The sequence below is a fragment of the Impatiens glandulifera genome, chromosome 5 (genome assembly GCF_907164915.1).
Source record: "Impatiens glandulifera chromosome 5, dImpGla2.1, whole genome shotgun sequence".
Classification (NCBI taxonomy): domain Eukaryota; kingdom Viridiplantae; phylum Streptophyta; class Magnoliopsida; order Ericales; family Balsaminaceae; genus Impatiens; species Impatiens glandulifera.
This window is the reverse complement of record NC_061866.1, coordinates 19,329,792-19,350,409: the sequence shown is the minus strand read 5'-3', so window position 1 is coordinate 19,350,409 and position 20,618 is coordinate 19,329,792. Positions and strand designations below refer to the sequence as shown.

The 20,618-nt window shown below is 35.4% G+C and overlaps 3 protein-coding genes across 4 annotated transcripts; 2 read left to right on the top strand and 1 right to left on the bottom strand.

The window, feature by feature from the left end:
- The first annotated feature begins 18 nt into the window (after nucleotides 1-18).
- LOC124940481 (WAT1-related protein At5g64700-like) lies at nucleotides 19-6,710 on the top strand. 2 transcript variants are annotated; one of them, XM_047481006.1, is made up of 7 exons: nucleotides 19-215; nucleotides 307-369; nucleotides 4,641-4,757; nucleotides 4,874-5,108; nucleotides 6,090-6,197; nucleotides 6,298-6,449; nucleotides 6,553-6,710. In XM_047481006.1, exons 1-7 carry the CDS (start codon nucleotides 43-45, stop codon nucleotides 6,680-6,682), a joined length of 978 nt encoding a protein of 325 aa, XP_047336962.1. In that variant the 5' UTR covers nucleotides 19-42; the 3' UTR covers nucleotides 6,683-6,710. The 2 variants fall into 2 exon arrangements, with proteins under 2 accessions (XP_047336962.1, XP_047336961.1); XM_047481005.1 differs by having other exon boundaries at nucleotides 6,039-6,197.
- Nucleotides 6,711-8,344: 1,634 nt separating this feature from the next.
- Nucleotides 8,345-9,829, top strand: LOC124939101 (dentin matrix acidic phosphoprotein 1-like). Its single transcript, XM_047479612.1, has 2 exons — nucleotides 8,345-8,848; nucleotides 8,933-9,829. The coding sequence occupies exons 1-2, from the start codon at nucleotides 8,345-8,347 to the stop codon at nucleotides 9,827-9,829; spliced, it is 1,401 nt and encodes a 466-aa protein (XP_047335568.1).
- Nucleotides 9,830-13,923: 4,094 nt separating this feature from the next.
- Nucleotides 13,924-19,508, bottom strand: LOC124940293 (serine carboxypeptidase-like 18). Its single transcript, XM_047480802.1, has 14 exons — nucleotides 19,291-19,508; nucleotides 19,090-19,226; nucleotides 18,911-18,987; nucleotides 18,704-18,826; nucleotides 17,071-17,173; nucleotides 16,962-16,999; nucleotides 16,769-16,870; nucleotides 16,590-16,676; nucleotides 16,354-16,500; nucleotides 16,156-16,227; nucleotides 15,501-15,619; nucleotides 15,262-15,375; nucleotides 14,296-14,353; nucleotides 13,924-14,170 (listed from the first exon to the last, which is right to left on the bottom strand). The coding sequence occupies exons 1-14, from the start codon at nucleotides 19,446-19,448 to the stop codon at nucleotides 14,087-14,089; spliced, it is 1,419 nt and encodes a 472-aa protein (XP_047336758.1). The 5' UTR covers nucleotides 19,449-19,508; the 3' UTR covers nucleotides 13,924-14,086.
- Nucleotides 19,509-20,618: the final 1,110 nt, after the last annotated feature.

Genomic DNA, 20,618 nt, shown 5'->3' with positions numbered 1-20,618 from the left:
AAAACAAACATGGAGCTTCTCTTTCTTCCTCGGGGAAAAAACATGGAAGAGAAGAAGCCTTATTTGGCCGCCATCCTTATACAGTTTCTAACGGCCGGAATGTTCATTCTCTCCAAGGCTGCATTTGATGATGGTATGAACACTTTTGTCTTCATTTTTTACAGGCAGTTTGCTGGAACGCTGCTTTTGGTCCCTTTAGCCATGACCTTTGAAGGGTATATATATATATTATAGAAAAACTCTCTATATATATATGTTTCGTTTTGTTGTTATCAAAAAAAGCTTTTTTTTTGTTTTCATTTACAGGAAAAGTGCATTCTTGATATCATTTAGGACCTTCTGCAAGACTTTCCTCCTCTCTTTAGTTGGGTATGTATTAGATTTTAATGTCATTTTCTTTAAATATTATAGTTTGTATACACTATATATTCTAAAATCAATCAAATCTTCTTTAGAAATTATTTCATACCAAATAAGTAGTTACCATTTAGCAATAAAAAAACAAATATACTAATATATATACTTTTTTTTTTTTTTTAGAAAACGGTTAAAACCATTTCATTAAAATCTCAAAAGTGGGAGGGTCAAAAATCAAAGCTAGACAAACCCTAGCTATGATTAAAGATTATAATCAAAAGACTTTAAAAAAACTGATTAGTAGCATTAATACATTCTAAAAAACAAAGATTACAAACAGAAAAGACTACATTCAAACCTAACCATCCCAACCTGGGATTTTCACATGTCATCTATTTTCATTGAGATGCATTCTTCCTCTTCCTCTTCCTCTTCCTCTTCCTCTTCATCTAACAATAAAAGGAGATTGTATTGAAGAGGATGATGAGTATTGTTGATTCTCATTTTGAATTCTCTCTTTGTACGAGCCCGTTCTGATTTGATAGAAATAATTATTTCTGAGATTTTCAGGGATTTTACCTTTATTATCTTCAACTTGAATTTATGTATTCTTGTCTTCATTATCTTCAGCTTCGGCATCAGACTCCACATCGGTTTTGGAATCTTCTTTATCGGTTTTAGAATTCTCTGTTTCAGCTATGAAATTCTGGGTGTTTTTCTCTTGAATTTCCTCAACAACAACTTTAGGTTCATCTTCCCTTTCCATCCCGATTCTTTGCATTACAGAAAATTTTATTTTCCTCTTCACCTTTATTCCCTTTACTTTCTTTACTTTCTTTCGCTGCTTTCCTTTATTCTCAGAATCCTTCTTGCTTTCTTCCTCTGCATTTTTCTCATTTTTGTTATTTTTGTTATTTTTATCACTATCCTTAACTTCCACAATATGCTCTCCCATTCTTGATTCTTCCGTTTCATTTTTCTGTTTTTTTGCTTCCTAGGCGTTCATGATTTTTTGTTCTTCCTCAATTCTTTTTGCATATTTAGTACTAACATGTTAGAAAGTATTGCAAAAAACATATATGTTTGCCCTCCATTCATATGAGATTTCCATGACTGTGGGTTTTCCATTCCTATTAACAACTGTCATGTTTTTTGGTAGTGTACTTTGAGGATGCACTTCAATGTTTATTCTAGCAAAAGTAAGGTGCTCTCCTTCCTCTGTAATTTGATCCATATATAATGGTTTCCCCAATAGACTAGCAAAGTGACTTAGAACTTCTGCATTATACATGTATGTTGTGATGTTCCTAAGTTTGAACCATATTTGGGCTGTTTCCTTTGGTTAGCTTAGAAGGCTCAATTCTTCAGATCATCTCTCCAACTTCATACAGTTGGATCAAATATAAGTATGTCAAATTTTCAGAATATCATCCAAGTTCGTTCCCTTTTTGATTTTGTAGAAAATAGAGATCATGGATGTTTGTAGAAACTTTCTCCAGTCCCTTCTGCTCTCATTGTTTCATTAGTGATTTCTTAGTGTTTGGAAAAGATACACGGTTCTTTCCTATGTAGTTCCCAATAACTACATTTTCCCATTTTTTTAACGCATTTCTCCTCCACTTCAGTGGGCAATTTAAATTCAAAAAGAGAATTGAGAATCTCAATTTTTGTTTTAAACTCACCCAAGTAGATTTGACCTTTGTATGAATAATCTTCTGCTTTCTTTTTTGCATTCTTTTTCCAGACTTCATTTACCTTCTAGTTAGAATTGCTCTTGATAGTATAGATCTTTTATTTTGGGGACTTCATTACCTCCCTCATTGTTTCCACTGACCAGTTTACTATCTTTTCGTATTCTTCCTTCTTCAGTAGGTTCCAATCTTGAAGATAATGTATATTCAATTGGACGGTTGTTTGTTTATTTTCTTTTTGTTGAGCACAATATTTCCTTTCTTTGCATGCATCAGTAGCTTTGTGATATGATTTTTAAGTCCAAAGCGATTTGCTCTTTCATTATATCCAACCTTCCATATTCCTTCATTTTTTCCCTGTTTTTCTGCTGCATTTTTTTCAGAATTTATATCAGTAATTGGTTATTTACCTTTGATGCATTCCTGTTTTTCATGGATAACTTCTTTGGCAATCCTATCGATTTCTTTTTCAGCTACCTCCCTTAAACCTTCCATCACAAATTCTTTGACTTCTTTATTTTTATTGCTTTTCTTTCTTCCCATTTTGATGAATATCAGAACACAACAACAAAACAGGGCAATAAAAGAATATGGTACACTAGAAACCTTAACTATTACAGAACAGGGTAAACTAGAAACCTTAACCTTCCAATCAAAGCTTTGCAGATGAATAAACGACCTAGTTATTAGAGTCGATACCGTGTCGTTCGTGCTGATTGTGTCGATCGTGCCGATCGTGTCGATTGTGCACATGTTCTTTAATTGACAAACGACTTTGAGCGACTAGCAATCGCGACCACAACAAGCGGAACTATCACCTTGATACCGTGTCGATCGTGTTGTTTTTCCGTTCGTGACGATCGTGCCGTAAAATCTCCAGAGGTTTCTAACTAATATATATACTTTATATATATATATATATATATATATATATATATATATATATATATATATATATATATATATATATATATATATATATATATATATATATATATATATATATATATATATATATATATATATATATATATATATATAAATATTTTAATATATATTTTTTTTAAAAGGTAAGACTATTCCATTAAACTACATGCCCGGTGGACAAGACTTACAAACCAAATTATGACAAAAACTTTCACAAATTTAACAAAATGAAACTATTTGAATATATAAGAACAAAAAAGTCTTGCTAATTAAATCAAAGTAAGTTGTAGCTAGGTATTAAGATCAATGTTGATGGAAGCCTAGGATACTAAGATCAATGTTGACCCATATAAGATAGTTTCTTTATTGCCTAGCCCATAATCATATTTTAGACCTTCACTTTAAGCGGACGACAGTGTGATTTGAAGCTTCTTTGCTGTGAATGGGATTCCAAGATAAAGTGCCGGTAGAAAACCCTCCATGATGCTTAAGATGTTATTAATTTCCGTCTTAGTTTCCTCCTTGACTCCACCATAAAACGCAAAACTTTAACACACACCCGAACATCATTGTCTCCTGGATTTGACTAGACCAGACTTCATTTAGCAGTGTTTTAAATTTATCCCTCTCCATCTAAAATTTGAAGAACTTAGAAAGGTTCACGAATTCTTTCTTTAATCCCCAAAGACATTTTAATTGGACTGTGATCCGGGCTTCTTTCATGACCATGCCTTGTGACATTGAAATCGCCCATAATAGACCAGGGTGAGCTTCCATCAATTTGATCCTTAAGACACTTCCATAATTGCTTCCTATCACTGTCAGAATTACTTCCATAAACCACTGCAGTTCAAAACTTTATATAAGTTTTCCTACACGTGATATCCACCATAATGACTTGATCATGAGTTAACAACACCTTGACCTCAGTCAAATCTGAATCCCAGCCAACCCAAATCCTGGCTGTTCTTGAATTCGAGTTATGAACAAACTTCCAGCTTCCTCCAAAACAATTAGACCCTATGCTATCCACATTCTTGAATTTTCATTCTTGATTTCCTTTCCCTTCAGGGGATCATTTAGCCCCCTTAAATTCCATGTTGCAATATTCATAAACAGGCAAATGATTTTGACTCCCGACTTCCATCCCCGCTTTTGACTTTTTCTCGGTTCCTTTTTGCTCTTTTCTTTGCTCTAGCTGAGATAGAAACCACAAAGTCTTCTTCATTCAATTCCTCCAGCTCATAGTTTGTACTACTGCCTTTGGTCTTTCTATTGATAGCTGCAGGTGACTGTATCGTTTCACTTGATGAATATTTAGTTATTTGGTGCGACTTTCAACCGTAGTAGGATCAGATATGCTGTCTGCTTGACTCTTACTGACGTGTGTCCCAAGTGTATTGGTATCCTGTGACAGCTGCACATTGCCAATCTAAGCAGGACCCCTGGAACCCTTACTCACATTACCATCAGCATCATAGGAGCCACTAGAAGCCTTGCCTACAATATCATCAGCATCATTCAAGTTGTTTTTAAGGCCCAGATTATCGCCTCTATCTTTTTATGGATACATCAAAGAGCCCAAATAAGGGAACAAAAATCAATATATGTCCTAAGAAAAGCTATATAAGACATGATTATAACTATAATGTATTTTAATTGCAGGATTACAGTAGGACTAGATGTATATGGGATGGCTCTTGTGTACACATCTACGACGCTAGTGGCAGCCGTTACTAACTGCCTCCCGGTTATTACTTTTGCGTTAGCGATTTTTCTCAGGTGAAGATGATTTATTCAACCTTTGATTTTTCGAGTTTATGGAGAAGAAAGCTGGATGGAATTTGTCACATAATAAATGGGATTAAATTTTGGAGTATGATGATGAATGAATGCAGGATGGAGAAGGTAAATTTAAGGACAATTACTGGATTGGCAAAGGTGGGTGGACTGATGTTGTGTTTGGCCGGAGTGGTGACCCTTGCTTTCTATAAAGGACCAACCCTAAAACCATTATGGCATTTCCATCACCATTGCCACTATGACCATGGTACTTCTAGTGAAAAATGGATCTTGGGTTGTTTTTTGATGTTTATCTCGACCCTATGTTGGGCTCTTTGGATTGTTTTTCAGGTACGTACAAACGAAAATCATAATTGTTAAAAATGTGAATGTGTTCTTTCTGAGAATTTAATATGAAACTCATGATCGTAAGATATATGCAATATATTTTACTAATTATTAGACCACTAATATAAAATTATTATTATTTACACTTCTAAATCTACTCCTGCCTTTTTGACAAGGAGAATCTATGTACAAGCTTATCTTAGCTTAACATACAATGTATGTAAATTCCAATAACGACGGAACAACACCGTAGTTATTGATAGTTTTCCCGTCGCTAAAGCTAATTAGCGACAGTAGACTAGGTATATTTTGTTTGTTTATTTGATATTATTATCATTATAGCCTGGGTAAATTTTTTGAAAAGATTTTAGTCCGGATAGATTTTAAATCCCAACTCTGCCCTTGTTTTTTGATCATTGGGTTACAAATGAAACCCTCTAGAATATGTGTCTAGATCTTCTATCTCTTTAGAATTGGGTGACACATCATTTATACGGGCATAAAAGTGGATGTTGTCTGCACTCATATCATGCATCCCTCCTTTGACTAGGAGAAACTCGATATGACATTCACCGAACAAGGGAGATGAAGCAATGCTTAGTTTGTGAACCACTTCTCATATAGCCATTACACGCTATTATTGAGCAAGAGGCCTATGATAGAAGAGAAAAGAATAGTTGAGAAGGAGACTCATAAGGATGGTTAGACAATGCGAATCGAATATTAATTTCATAAATGAAGTAGTTATTGATGTAGTTACCATTATTTTTTTTGTAGTGGAGTAAATCAAGGAATCTGTTAGCACACAAGAGAAAATTCTTTATAAGATTGTGCTGAATACATAAAACAGAAATTAAGAACTAAGATTGCAAAATGAAAGATCAACAAACAAAAATTGAAGACTATTTAAGGTTGCTATGTAACAATTTGCAGGCAGGGATTTTGGAAGAATACTCATCAAAGCTGGGGTTCACATCCCTCCAGTGTTTCTGCAGCACTGCTCAGTCCTTTGTTGTTGCCATTGCCATGGAAAGGGACCCTTCTCAGTGGAAGTTGGGATGGAATATTAGGTTATATGCTATTGCTTATAGTGTAAGCACAATTGGAACATATTTATTGTTTTTCTCTTTAATTCAATTAATTGTCTACCAATATCGATCTATCTTTTTGCTCCATGAATTAATGATGATAGACTTTGATGATAACTGGGACTGGATATTATGTGCAAGCATGGCTGATTGAGAAGAAAGGGCCAGTTTTCCTGGCCATGTGGACTCCTTTGGCTCTTGTTATTACACTCTTCTTCTCAGTGTTTCTGCTGGGAGAGGTTATTAGATTGGGAAGGTGAATATTACTACTTTCTTAATTAATTACACCAATTCATGTCCATTTTTCAATTACAATGAGGGAAATTGTTGTTGTTTTTGTTTTTTTTCCACTCGTGCAGCATTTTAGGAGGAATACTTCTCATCGGAAGCCTCTACAGCGTGCTGTGGGGGAAGAGTAAAGAAAAGAGGTTAAATAGTGAAAATGATTTTGTTAACACCAATTGTAAGCCGGCTGAACAACCTGTGTAACCAGGGGCGGGCAGATATGTAGATTGTATTGGGATTAAACATAACCCAAAAGAAATAATTTTAACTTTTATATATTTAAGCTTGTAAGACATATAATATGCTAGTAGTTTAAGTAGTTTTAAAGATAAATACAGTATATTTTTCTCTAAGTTCAAATATTATCCTTAAAAAATTCTTAAATATAATTAGAAAGACTAGCAGCAGGAAGTTATAATGCAAAAAGAAATTTACCTATTCAAAAATACAACTACCATAAAATTGGAGAAAAGTATCACCAACAGGAATGGGTCTAATAACTACGTCCGTATAAATGTTGTCATTATTGAAATTAGAGTATTAACTACGTTAATTGTAATCTATATAGATAATAAAATGGTTATATCGTTGGTAAAAGTATAAACAAGTTAAAACCACCTCAATTTAATTTGGTTAATTTACTCTTTATGACGGTAAATTATTATTTTTATTATAAAAATTTAACTATCCTCCCACTTCAATTTAAGACGTTTTAAATAGGAATTGAATTCTAAGAGCTAAATGTCAGGAGCTTGATTCCAACTTAAGGTCTTAAGTTGAAGTGAGGAATAATCATAACTTAGTACATTAACAATAACAATAATAGATTTATCATCATTAAACATCTTTAAACAAGGTAAAATGGCTATTTACAACCACATTCTTTAAACAAGGTGAAATGGCTATTTACAACAACATTTACCAATTTAAAAAGCTTTTGATGCTGTTAAGACAACCTATACCCACAATAAGAATTAAGAGTTGCTATCAAATTTTGTTATTTACCCAAGCTGTATTTTTACTGTTCAATACCCTGAATTTCATATGAAATGATATTGTATTGTATAAAAGTTCTCAAATACAACATCAAAGTCATAATCATAATATCTGAAGTAGAGTTACATACATCAAAAAAGTATTTAATGAATCATTACATTAAAATATTCAAAAGTATTCAAATTATCCTAATTCACGGATCAAAATTTTTGTAGCAGTCGAAATCATACTTTCTTGAAATTTTGACAGGACAATTGGTCATTTCTACCCTTATACTCGGATCTTTGAGAATTCTTACTTTCGTCTTCGAACTTCACATTTCTAGTGATCTTGTTAGGATCTAGGTCGCGGCTGGGGAACCGGGGTTGGGCCGGTTAGCGCGTCTCACTCAAAGGGGTGGTGATTAATCCGGTTAGAGATTAACACCGGGGTTTCAATACTACACAAACTGTCACAAACCTTTTAACCAGCCGCGACCTAGACCTAGATCCTAACAAGTCCGGAAGCAAGGATAAGGAACCGATAGTATCCACGGAACCGCGCTCAGAAACGCAAGATGAGGAAGACTCGGCTTCCACGTCTAACCGAACCGGCTCGCAGAAAACCAATGACAATCCATCCGATAAAGGACCGATTGAAGAGGAACAATCGGCTACAAGTCCTGACAATGCCGGTACGGCCGCAAGCCTTGAAAACACCGATGCCGGTGTAGACGGCCGTGGGGAGGAAGAGGTTCCCGTTGATAACGACCGAAAGATAGCCGAAAACATTGTACGCAAAATCTTGGAAGGGATTCATCTGCAAGATCAAAAGGCAGCACAAGCATACAATGAGTGGTTCCTGATCCGGTGCAATAAATTCTTCAAACACATGCTACCGGGCCTAACCGATGAACAAAGTTTCAGAAGGCTAAAGGAGATGGAAGAAGACGTTATCAGACTCACAAACGCCGAGGATCCTAACGAAGCCATGGACCGACACGCAATAGTGGAACCGCGTGCTCGGTTACAAAAACTAACCGCACATATACAAAAGCTTACAGAAAGGTATGTTGCGGGAACACCGAAGGCTAAATTACAACTCCTGGTGTTGGAAATGCTTGAAGTCAGGAAAGGAGAATTCATTGACGAGATAGAGCAGATTGAAGCGGTGCGTAGACAGCGAGGTACAGCGCACTCTCCGCGTCTTGAAACCGATGACGGTCAGAATCGAGGTGATACGCCTCCTCTGGCGGATCCGATCATCAACGAAACCGACGAAAGGACAGAAACTCCTTTCACCGGGCCACTTGAAACCAATCAACCTGGGGATTCAGAACCGGTTGTCACCGAAGAAAGAGTCAAGACTCTCATTGAAGAGTTTTCCAACAGAAAGGTTTGACCGTGGAGGAGGAAATTCAAGAAAGCCGCGCTTCAAACAATTCAATTGGCCGAAACAACAAGGGATAATCTTGTGAAGGCAGAGGCCCGGATCACAGAAATCGAAGCCGACTACCGGGACGATACCATTCTGCATAACGAACATCTTAAGCCAACCGAAGACTTGGAAGATAAGATCTCCAAGATGGTGGATGACATGGATCGGTTTCAAGAGAAAACCAAACAACAGCTCACAAAGGTCGATGAGGACCTAGGGCGGTCAAGCGCCGATGTCAGTTCGACACTTGACAGGTTCATAGATCTTGAAAAGAAGAATGCGAGTCTTGAGGAGCGCAACGACAAGCTTGAAGCCGACCTTAAGGCGGTCACCGAACAGGTGACTGAGTTGATAAATGCAAAGATTAATGCTGATAACGCGGTTGAAGAGGCAAATGCTCGAGCGGCTAAGGATATTCAGGATGCGCTGGACGAAGAATCGCGGAAAGCAAAGGAGGCACCGCGATTGTCTGAAGAGGAAATAGCCGTGCGCGAACAAAACATAGCGGCTAAAAATCCGGCAATTGCGAAGTCCATGGCAGCTCAAGCAGCCAAAGATGCAGAGCGGTTAAACACAGAAAAACAAAGGCTCGAAGGATTTGCCGAGGCTCACAAGAAGACCAAGGCGACCTCTTCCTCTTCGGTTCCGGCAACATGGAAAAGGAAAACACCATCAAGAAAGGTTCAGGTAACCGGGATGCTGGAAAGGATCACCGAGACAAATATAGAAACTCCACCGCACCCGGCTTCCCAAACCGAGGACGAAAACGAAGAAAATCTTGAGCCGCGATCTACAAGACAGCGAGTCTCCAATGCGGTTCCAATCGGCACGGTCGGTCAACCGCAAGATGGAGGTTCATCTTCAAGAACGGCTCCATCGGATGAGGAACAACCAACCGATGACATGATGGAAGGGTTCCTGCCATCCGAATCAGAATAGGGGCTCTCTTTTCTTAATCTATGTTTATTTCAGTTTCTACATATATAATATTTTCCCCTTTTACGGTTACTTTTATATATATAAAGTTATTTTTGAAACCGGCCTATACTTACAATCTTACATGGTTTTGATAATTTTAAATAAAATAATCAAAAAGGGAGAAATTGATAGGATAAAAGATTAGAATTTTTCAAAATTTTTCTCAAAATTTTTTCCAAAATTTTCGAAAAATTCTCCCAAGTCAGTTTCAAAAATCCGGTCAAATAAAGAACCGGTCTACGTTTGCAATCTTACATGATTTTGATAATTTTAAATAAAATAATCAAAAAAGGAGAAATTGTTAGATAAAATTAGACCGGTCAACAAAACTTAACACAAATAAACCTTCCATGCAGGAACAAAGAACCAGACCAGTCAAAGTAACCAACCGGTTTTAGAAAACCAACCGATTAGATAAATGAACCGGTTAAGAAGCTCAACCGGTCAAACTATCAAACCAACCAGAAACATGACCGCTCAAAGAAGGCCGAAGACACCAGACAGTCGGTCATTCAGAAGTCAAAGCAATAACTGGAAGTCATCCGGTTAACACAAATAACCGACCAGCATAAGAAGATACTTCGGGTATTTGTTGAGAATGATACCAAAGGAACAGACTGAACATTTCCATATTCATACAAGTCTCAGGAAAGTCTGCAGGCTGCAGAAGACAGTCCTACAAGATCTTTCCACTTCAGGATAAATCAGAAAGGCAATCTTCCAAGTACAGACAACTGTCTAATCGACAGTTACCACATTGAGTAAAAGACAAACCTAGCCGGTTTGTCCTACATACTGGAAAAACAGACTGCCAATTCTGAAAAGTTGACCGCCAGGTCTAAACAGTTGACCGCCAGGTCTGAAACACTGAACCTCTGCTCAACCAATCAAATTCAAGGAAATGAAATATGACCGTTGACATATTTCGCCTATAAAAGGAGCAGCTGAAGAGGAGTAAAGGTGTGACACACAGTGAACAATTAATTTACAAGTGATAAGAGTGTGTTCTCTCTCTAGAAAAGGCCTAAGTGCTAAAGTTGAAGTGTGTATTTACAATTTCGGTGTAAATTGTACGGGTGTTATCGAGCAGGAAATAAGTCTCGATCGGATTGTATTTGTATTCCTTAGTGAATATCCTTCTCGCGGTTTCGAGAGGAAGGGGTGACGTAGGAGTTTTATCTTCGAACATCCATAAAAACATGTCTTGTTATTTACTTTCTGCTGGTTCTACATTCTAACCAACTTGTACTAACCTACCTACACCGTCTTAACCGACTCTACACCACCTAAACCGAATCACCAAGTTACAAAACTGACCCAACAACTTCCAAACCTATCTTATCCAAAAACCAGTTCTGCCTATCTCGTGAGTGTGTTGCTTCAACCTGAAACAAACATCTTCCGCGCTTGAACCTGGTTCAAGGGTTTGTGACAGTTTGTGTAGTATTAAAACCCCGGTGTTAATCTCTAACCGGATTAATCACCACCCCTTTGAGTGAGACGCGCTAACCGGCCCAACCCCGGTTCCCCAGTCGCGACCTAGATCCTAACAGATCTTCTCGTCGAGCTCATTGAACTTCTCTGAATGCCTTGTTGTATGGTTGTTTGCTCCATTGTTAAAGTACCACACGTCGGTGTGATTATACTCATCGTCACTTATGAGGAGATTTTTCGTGACTTTCTCTTCATTGAGCAACACCACATTTAGTTCCTCATTGGACAATTTTTTGCACGAACTCTTTGAGGTTTGTCTCATCATCTTTAGACAAAACATTCGTCACTCCCTCAACAAACATTAATGTTGGCTCCTCATCATAAAATCTAGTGAGGTTTGCCTCATCGCTTCGGACAAAACATTCATCACTCCCTCAACAAACATTAATGTTGTCTCCTCGTCATAGAAGCTAGTGAGGTTTGCCTCATCGTCGGGCCTTTTGTTAGGGCACTCAGATGCGTAGTGCCCGTACTTTTGATAAGCGTAACACTTCACTGTTCTCTTGTCTTTGTGGGGTTTGGTGTTTTCTTGTCGAGGTGAATTTTCTCCACAACCTTGCCCTTTGTCCCGACCTCGGTTATCTCCACCGTTGTCGCTACAACTCGACAATACAGAAGAAAAATTGAATTCTCTGTTTTTCTTCATTCGTGCCATACACTCATCATGTGTGAGCATTATGTGTTCCTCCTCTTAGTCTCCATAGCCATGAAGTCTCTCCTCGTGGACTTTGAGACAATTGACAATCTCCTCGACACTCATATTCTTGAGGTCACCAATTTGCTCGATCACATTAACGATCTGCATTTATGTTTGTGGTACGACTCTAATAAACGAATACCAGTCACGATGAATGTTAATTTCATGGCAAAATCATCCCCCGATTCCCCGTACTTCATTCGAATCGCCTCGAAGTATGTCTTCAAGGTTTTCATTTTTACCTCCTTGACTCTCTCCACTCTAACATGCATCGTCTTTAGCATCTTCCACGCTAGCTTGGTAGAATTGATCCTTCTCGACCACCATGAGAAGGACGTCCTTGGGGAGCACTTGATAGATGGTGGCGAGAGCCATTCTATCGTTCCGTTTGTCGACCTCGTTGAGGATCACAGTTTCCCACACTCTTTTTGCTTGTAAGTTTACCTGCATCTTCAACGTCCACACCAAGTAGTTACTCTTCGTGAGTAATGGATATGCGAACGTCACGTTCTTTTTTTTTTTCCGATCTGCATTACCGTCGCATCTCTGATTGATCTTTTTGACGACATGTTCTTCTGATTATCGAATCTTTTAAGAACAATTATAAATAAAATAAAATGGATCATAATATGAACTATCCTCAAATCAAGTTCAATTTTCAAATAATTTAATTTTTACACTGTTTTTGTGATTTAGGTTATGAATCATGTAATACTTGTGAAATAGGATTCATAACTCATAGCATATCATCATTAGTTTATCATTATTCGAATTCAATTCTCAAACAGTCTTACAAATAAAAAAATATTAAGAACTATTTGAAAATTTCGATTTCTAGAAATCTAACTCAAAACACTCTGAAGGCTAAGATGGATTCGCAGCATATTATCATCAAGTCATTCATCATTCAAACAACAACATCATGAACACAAGATTTTAAATTTTTTAATTAGATCTTTATTCATCAAAGATAATTAATAAAAAGTATATAAAATGAATCTACCAACTCAGATCACCAAAAGAACAATTTCATTTTATGAATTCCAAATTATTACATATAATTGATATTTTTCAAAATTGATTGAGCTAGCATTCTATTAACGAGCCTATCAACTAATGAACTTCAATTTACAACTGGATCAAAGCCACACACACTCTAGAGAAGCTCAAAGCAGAAACTCATTTTTTTCAAAAAAAACTCTACACTCAACAATGGAAACTATTTTTCTTTGATTCCCTCTCTTGAATTGCTCCTCCCTTCTAAATGATCAATCAATAGTTTATATTGCAGTCACAGCTTGGAGTCCAAATAATCTGCTCAATTTTGTTTCTGCCCCCAAATTTGGTTAAATGATTTAGGGACAAATTCAGAATTTCTGTTGGATAAGGATGGAAAAACTTCTTCAAACAATTTAAAGTTTTTGCATTTTTTCCGGAGGAACTAAAACAATTGCAACATCATCCACGAGTCGGACAACACATTAATCCCACTATTAGAAGGATCATCATTGTTGCGACTAGTGTTTCATCAACTTTACGATAGCTGGGGAATCATTGTTGTAATCATGAAGGACTCATCACTCATGGAAGTTTCTACGACAAAGGCTATCTTAGTAAGCACAAAATTTGCAGCACCATGGACTAGTACTCATCATTTACTCTCAATGCTTTATTTTCTTCAAAAGGCTTTCCATTCAACCATTGCACTTGTTATGTGAATGGACAGGTCTATACCTCTTTCAATTAATCCTATTTGTTAGGGAAATCCTAATTGTGATTCCAAATGCTAGACTATTTATTGGAAAGAAGAAATATTTTAAATCCGCTCATAGCCACTACTAATGTTGGTATGCTTGTTTCATCATCTCAACAAGCCCTCATATCCATTTGAATTAATCACAATTCATCAAGTCATCAAACAGATAATGAAAATGCATCATAACCAAACATAATCTTAGTGTATTTATTGGGCATGCATTGATTAGCAAAAAAAAAAAGGAAAGGATACATTAAGCCAAAATCTCCAATTATATGTGTTGATGATGAAGCCATCTCTGGAATAAGTAGAAGCATTCCCGGCGATAGTATTCTGGAGCCGGGTGGCCAGCACCCTGTTTGTAATCAAAACACGAACAGAGATTGACGAAAAAATTAAAATTTATTTAATGAAGTGGTAGAACACAAAAACTCATATTCTCAAGTTCATGAAGAAAGAATGGTAGTATTAATTACTTGCCTTTATCGAGGCAAATGTAATATGATATTCATGGTCAGAGGAGTATGTTGAAGTGAAGCTGAAATTAAGAAAAGCCAGCAAGATGAAGCAAATAAATATGACCATAGTTGTCAATAGCGTATAGCGCTAAATAGCGTCAAAGCTGCTAATGGCTATAGCGTAAAGCGAATAGCGTAGCGAAGGCTATTTGAAAATAAAGCGTAAAAAACATGTAATTATCAAAAATAAAAAACATCACAAAAATAAAAGTTCAAAACATAAAACCATCAATTCTTAAACAAGAAAAAGTTCAAAACATAATCTAAAATTCATTGTCATCATTTTCTTCATCAAGATCGAGATCAACTTCTTCATTTGAAATTGCATAATGTTTGGCATCATTCTCTTCTTCACTTTTTTCATCGAAATCAAATTCATCTAAAAGATCAAATGTGTTAGATGTTCCTATTGGTCTTTTCCCCCTTGACTTAGATGTGATTGCCTTCGAGCTTCTTAAATGTGTAGATGAAGAGAAAATAAGAGAATGAATGATAAGAAAAGGCTAGAGAAAAGAAGAGAAAGAGGAATAAGAAAAAGCTAGAGAAAAAAATGTAGAAAGAAGATTAGAGGAAAGAAGAGAAAATAATTGGAAAAGACTAGAGAGGAAAAAATAATAAGAGAATAAAAGAAGAGTGCACAGAAGAGGAAGAGTCAAAAAAAAATTTGAAATTTAAAAATTTTTGGGAGACGAAAAGTCATAATTAATATTAATTTTGTAAAAGCGTCGCTACAAGGGGCAATAGCTTTTGGCGCTATAGGAGCTATAGCTACAAAAGCGGGGCTATTTGAAAGTGCGTAGCCTATAGCCCCTTATAGCTACAAGTGGGCGCTACGCTACGCTATTCGCTATAGCTAGCGCTACGGGCGCTATTGACAACTATGAATATGACATTCTTCTAATAAACATGTAATTAAAATAGTACTTACCCTGCTACTTGGTTGTCCAAGTACCACGGCCTCCATTTATCAGTTATCTTCAAATTGAGTGATTTTATCCATTGCAAAGTACCCACATAAGGAATCGAAAAGTCATGGTCCCCGCTATGGAAGAAAATGTTTAATCTTAAGGTTAAACCACAATTGCAAACTCAATCTTAGTCTTGAATATTTGATTCCTCAAAAACTACTCTCTTAAATAGTCACTACAAGTGATCGAATTTATTTACCTCTCGACAAGTGCTCTTAAACCGAATAGGCTGAGTTCTTTATGAACATGAACAACACTTCGAACATCATTGATGTATGATAAGCTATTGTTGCATCTCTCCCATCTTCCTAAAATTCCCTGTGTTGTTGCATAGAGGAGAGTATAGAGTGTTAATTGTGTCAAAATAAGTTGGTTCTTCTTGTGTCAATGTCCAAAATTTCACCACAAAACATGGAACACAATAAATAATCGTCACAAAACTATCCCCGCTCGTGTATTCAATGAATGTACAATCCATCTCCATTCTATTCAAAAAAAAAATCTCTTTTTATAATCTGGCCGGGTATTCGGGTCAGCTAGCACACACCTCAATTAATTTCAGTAAAGACTAGCACAACAACCCACTTTCTCATCATCAATATAGCCTCCATTTCAATCCAGGTACATTCAATCAGAATTGAACATAAAACCAACTGATTTACCATGGTGGTAATCTATTATATACTTGTTATACAAATTTTATTATTATGTTAAAAAATTTAATGTTAAAATCATTGTACTATTGTAAAGAAATGTAAAAAGAAAATTACACTATAACAAGTTTGTTAATTGGTTAACTGGGTCGACCCTATTATGATAAATTGCATCGCGTAGGAACGTAAGAATCACCATACCTTCCGAACATGTAAAGCTTCTTGAACACCATCATCGTTTGCCCATATGTTGTTATGTGTAAGACTAAATTCCTGTTCAATGAAAACCACCCAATGAGCATAGAATTGAAGTGTTATTGAATAATTTAATTTCAAACGATTCCATTAAATTGAACACATTTAAAGGGAGGAACAAAAGAGAGAGAGAGAGAGATCGACAATGCAATAAGGAGGAGGCTCCGCATTTGTAAGAATAGATAGCCCGAATTGTTCAGTTCCAGATGAAAATTCATCAGCACTTTTCATGGGCATTCGATAATCACATTTGGGCTTCAAAATGTCCCTATCAGATACATCTTCAGTGCACTGAATCCAAAGATGACAACTTATAAGAAGAGAAAATGGATGAAACTTTGTTGAATAAAGAAACGATTATTTGAACTCGTCAGTCAGACCTTTTCTACATCGCGAAGAGCGAGCGAGCAAGCTTCATTTGCTGGATCAACAATTGCATAGTTCTCATTGCAACTTCTTCTGGCATTCTACTAAGGACAAGTTAACTTCACAATAGCAATAACCAGTCTAACTATTCAGCATGATAACAGATCATTCTTGTCCAAGGTTTAAAATGTACCTCGTAGATCTCATCAGATATAAACCCCATTTTGTGAGCATATATTACTTTTGAGTTCTTATCAATGATAAAATCAGTCAACGGGCTTCCAACCAAGTAACCCTGATAACAACATTCACGGTATCCTTGAGTTTCATTGATGAATAAATTTGAATATGAGATATACTTACATTCATCCACACTCAATAATTACCTTTAGATTGATATTTAACTTCCTTTCATCTCGATTTTCTGGATAAACACAGCAAAATCATAAGTTCAATTGGTTCTAAATCTGAAATGCTTTTGAACAGGAATATCACCTTGTACAATCCTTTTAGTAATGAGTGGAACAATAAGGCCTGCATAAGAATCCCCACCAACAAAGAATGGTAGAGACTGATACTGTGGGTGCTGCTTCAACCACTGAACACCGCATAAAATAAAATGCTAATAACTTCAGGTCACTTGATTTAGACTGACTATATTAAAAAAAGAAGAAAAGAAATGTGAATCCTGTAAAAATTGGAGAATAAGTCTGAGAAAACAAATAGAAGAAAGAAAAAACAAAGCTTGAAAGTGAATAAATAACACATAATTCATTTGGATGTCAAAATGATGCCCAAGTCGGGCAGGAGAAGAAGGGCAAGGAGAAATAAGTTGTGTGAAAGAGTCTTCAAGTTGATTTGGAGTTAGTGGTGCAAGAGGAATTAGTTATAGAGATGAAGATTCAGATATGATAATTTTTTTTAGAATTGATTTTTCAGTTTTGGAATGTTGTAGTGCTTCTATGGATTAGATTGGTAAAATTTGTTCATAACCTCCTCTGTTCTTAAAGGTCATGTAGCATCACTCTTCCCCAATTCTTTTACTTTATCTAGCTATTTGTATTGAAGAAGTCACAAGTAATTCACTAAACTTTTTTACAAATTCTAACATTTTAAACAAATATAATAAATCAGTTCTACTGCTTTATTATGTAGTAAGATTAGAAGACAGAACACATGTCTACCTTCTTGAGAATGCTGATAATTGAACATAAATACACCAACTTGCTCAGCTATTTCAATGCAACTAAAAAGATCAAAAGATTGATATGAGCCAAACCCCAACCTTCTCTTGAATGCACAAGCAGAAATCATACTTAAGATAAAAAGTTATTAAATAGTAAACAGATTATGATCTCAGACAAATCCATATCTGCACTTGCATTTCTCACATTGTATTTGTTATTTTCAAGATCATACTGGTCTCTTTTTTAAGATCAAAATTTGATATGCGATCTCATTCGCTCAAATTTTGTTTGTCATCCAACAAGTGATCCAAATTTAAACTCTAAATTGTTATCCAACTTACAATTCATTACACAATTTATATCAAACAAAATGAAAGACACTCGTTTCGCTTCGCGAACTTTCATTAAAGCTCATTTTGCTCCCCAAACATTTATAAAACGACTCAAATTACTTTCTGCTATTATTTTTTGGTTAAATCTGTTTAAGTTCTTAAATCGTGTCTACAGAATATTTGTAGCTCTTTATTCTCAATTATTGGTTTAAACATAAATTGCATAGCAAAAACTTAACGTAGTTCATAAAAAATGATAACAATATGTAATTTGATCCAATTTTATTAGTTTAGAAAGCAAAACGAGCTAGACGCAAGATGAGCATTTAATTTGAACATTTTCCAGTATTGTGTTCCTAGGCATTCTCGTGAATTAATGAAATGTGTAACGTGTTGCATCCCTTAAAAAAAGAGCTTTTAATACAAGTTTAGAAAGCAAGAAGAGCTTCTTTCCCAATAATATATTTTTGTTTCTAAAAAGTGGAATTATGTTCCAGACTCCAGTCACAACTTTATTTGCCAATTTTTTTTATCAAACAAACTAATTCATTTCCCTCTTTTTTCATAGTTAAAACTAATATCATCAATATTATTCTATGATAAGCTTACCTTTATTAAAAACTGATAAGATTGTTCAACAGATAATGAATCAGATGTATGCCAACCTCCAGCAGTTCTTGAATAGGAGAAACCAGTGCCTACAGGCTGATCAAGAAATAGCATGCTAGATACCTGAATGAATTGTTTGTTTATAGGCTTCATTATTAGTATTGATTATTGTTGTCTAGAGATTAAAATCTGAAAAAAAGCATTCACCTGTGTCCTTCCATATGGGTAATACCGTAGCTTTGGTAAGCCTCCAGTATAGTTGGAAATATCATATTCCATCGGACCTAGAAAAAGTAAATCATATAAGATCGATGATCGATAGATCGATCCTCTTTAAGACAACATGCAGAAAAAGGTTTGAAAAAAGAGATAGAGAGGGGCATTACCCACTTCATAAATGAGTCCACTGAAAGCAGTACAACCCGGTCCACCGGTAAGCCAGAGGAATAGGGGGTCAACTTGAGGGTTTCCTTCCGATTCAACGAAATAGTAAAAGAATTCAATCTCATCGACGTTGATGTATCTGAAAAGGGAAAAAAGGGAAAGATAATTAAGCGAAAGGGCTAGAAAAAGAGTTGATATCATACCCAGTTTCGAGCTTGAAAGGAAGTTCTCCATCGAATCCAGGTAGACGCCTAACGATTTCGCCGCCAGAGATTAGTTCCGGCGAGAGTAGCAGTAGTAAGAAACAAACCCATATAGTGGAAAACATTCCTTCTCTACGGCCAGTGAAATTGAAAATCATTTTCTTGAAGATATATGATAGATTTTTATGTACTCAAATCTTACAAATTATTGATCAAACAGTCAAACGACCAAGAGTTTCCTTCTTTTCTTTAATAATATATATTTTTCTTCAGCTCTAAATTTGGCACGTCACACAATAAAATCCAAAGTGCAAGTTCATTCAGTTAGTCAGACATTTGTCCCCCAATAATTTATTTGCGACCAAAGTTTTCCTATTCAATCTCTATATTTCCGACCAAATTCTTTTATATTCAGGGCTAGTTTGATATTTTTCGATGAAATCCGGTGATAGTTTAAGTACATTGTTGAAACTCGGTGATAGTTCAAGTACATTGATCAAGTTCGATGTGTAGTGATTACAGTGTAAAATCACTATTAGATTCGTTGTACCCTAGGAAATAATTATCTACGATAAACTCCAGCACAAACGTGAGACGATAAAACTGTTTTAAGAGAAATATGCTAAGCACATGCCTCGAATCAACCATTTATTCGGTGATATTGTTCTTCATATATTTTATTTGTTTCATTTATTTGTACATCATTTTTTATATATTTTTGTTGAGTTAAATCATTTAGTAGTTTGCTCTATCGAAATTTGTTGTCTTTGATGTTTGAGAAATACGAGCGAATGATATTACAAAAAGAGATGATGAATGATGTCCTAAGGATGAAGTCGATTCCGAATCCTTCAAAAGGAGTGGTCAATTGTTATTGTTGAATAACGCTAAAAGGGCAGTATCGTCATTATCTTTATATATATATATATATATATATATATATATAATGTTATGATAATATATATAATTTAATTGGTATAAGAAAGAAGTTGAAAAATTAATTTTTTATTTTTAAGGAATTAATGATGATTATATTATATTAATATCTATTAAAATTAATTATAAGTACAATTGAAACATATGGTTTCAGTTTAATATAATGTGATAGCGTGTTCCTTAACTAAGGAGAAAATATAATATAATTATAAATATAGATTTTCTTATATATTACTTTTTTATGATATTAAGATAACATTTTTAAATGTAATATATTCGTTTGTTGATAAAGTGAAATGAAAAAGAAGAATATTCTTCTTAATAAAGGAAATAAAAGGTCGTAAAAGTCGTATAATAGGTAAGAGTGTGTTGGTGTAGTGGTTTGAAGGTGC

What these genes read in the sequence shown, in the direction of transcription:
- LOC124940481 (XM_047481005.1), top strand. Translation starts at nt 43, where the DNA reads ATGGAAGAGAAGAAGCCTTATTTGGCCGCCATCCTTATACAGTTTCTA. An exon ending in GCGTTAGCGATTTTTCTCAG is followed by an intron (nt 4,758 to 4,873) that starts GTGAAGATGATT and finishes GAATGAATGCAG; the next exon opens with GATGGAGAAGGTAAATTTAA. An exon ending in GAGGTTATTAGATTGGGAAG is followed by an intron (nt 6,450 to 6,552) that starts GTGAATATTACT and finishes CCACTCGTGCAG; the next exon opens with CATTTTAGGAGGAATACTTC.
- LOC124939101 (XM_047479612.1), top strand. Translation starts at nt 8,345, where the DNA reads ATGCTACCGGGCCTAACCGATGAACAAAGTTTCAGAAGGCTAAAGGAG. An exon ending in AAGAGTTTTCCAACAGAAAG is followed by an intron (nt 8,849 to 8,932) that starts GTTTGACCGTGG and finishes AATCTTGTGAAG; the next exon opens with GCAGAGGCCCGGATCACAGA.
- LOC124940293 (XM_047480802.1), bottom strand. Translation starts at nt 19,448, where the DNA reads ATGATTTTCAATTTCACTGGCCGTAGAGAAGGAATGTTTTCCACTATA. An exon ending in TATCTGATGAGATCTACGAG is followed by an intron (nt 16,677 to 16,768) that starts GTACATTTTAAA and finishes TGTCCTTAGTAG; the next exon opens with AATGCCAGAAGAAGTTGCAA. An exon ending in AAGCTTTACATGTTCGGAAG is followed by an intron (nt 15,620 to 16,155) that starts GTATGGTGATTC and finishes GCAACAACACAG; the next exon opens with GGAATTTTAGGAAGATGGGA.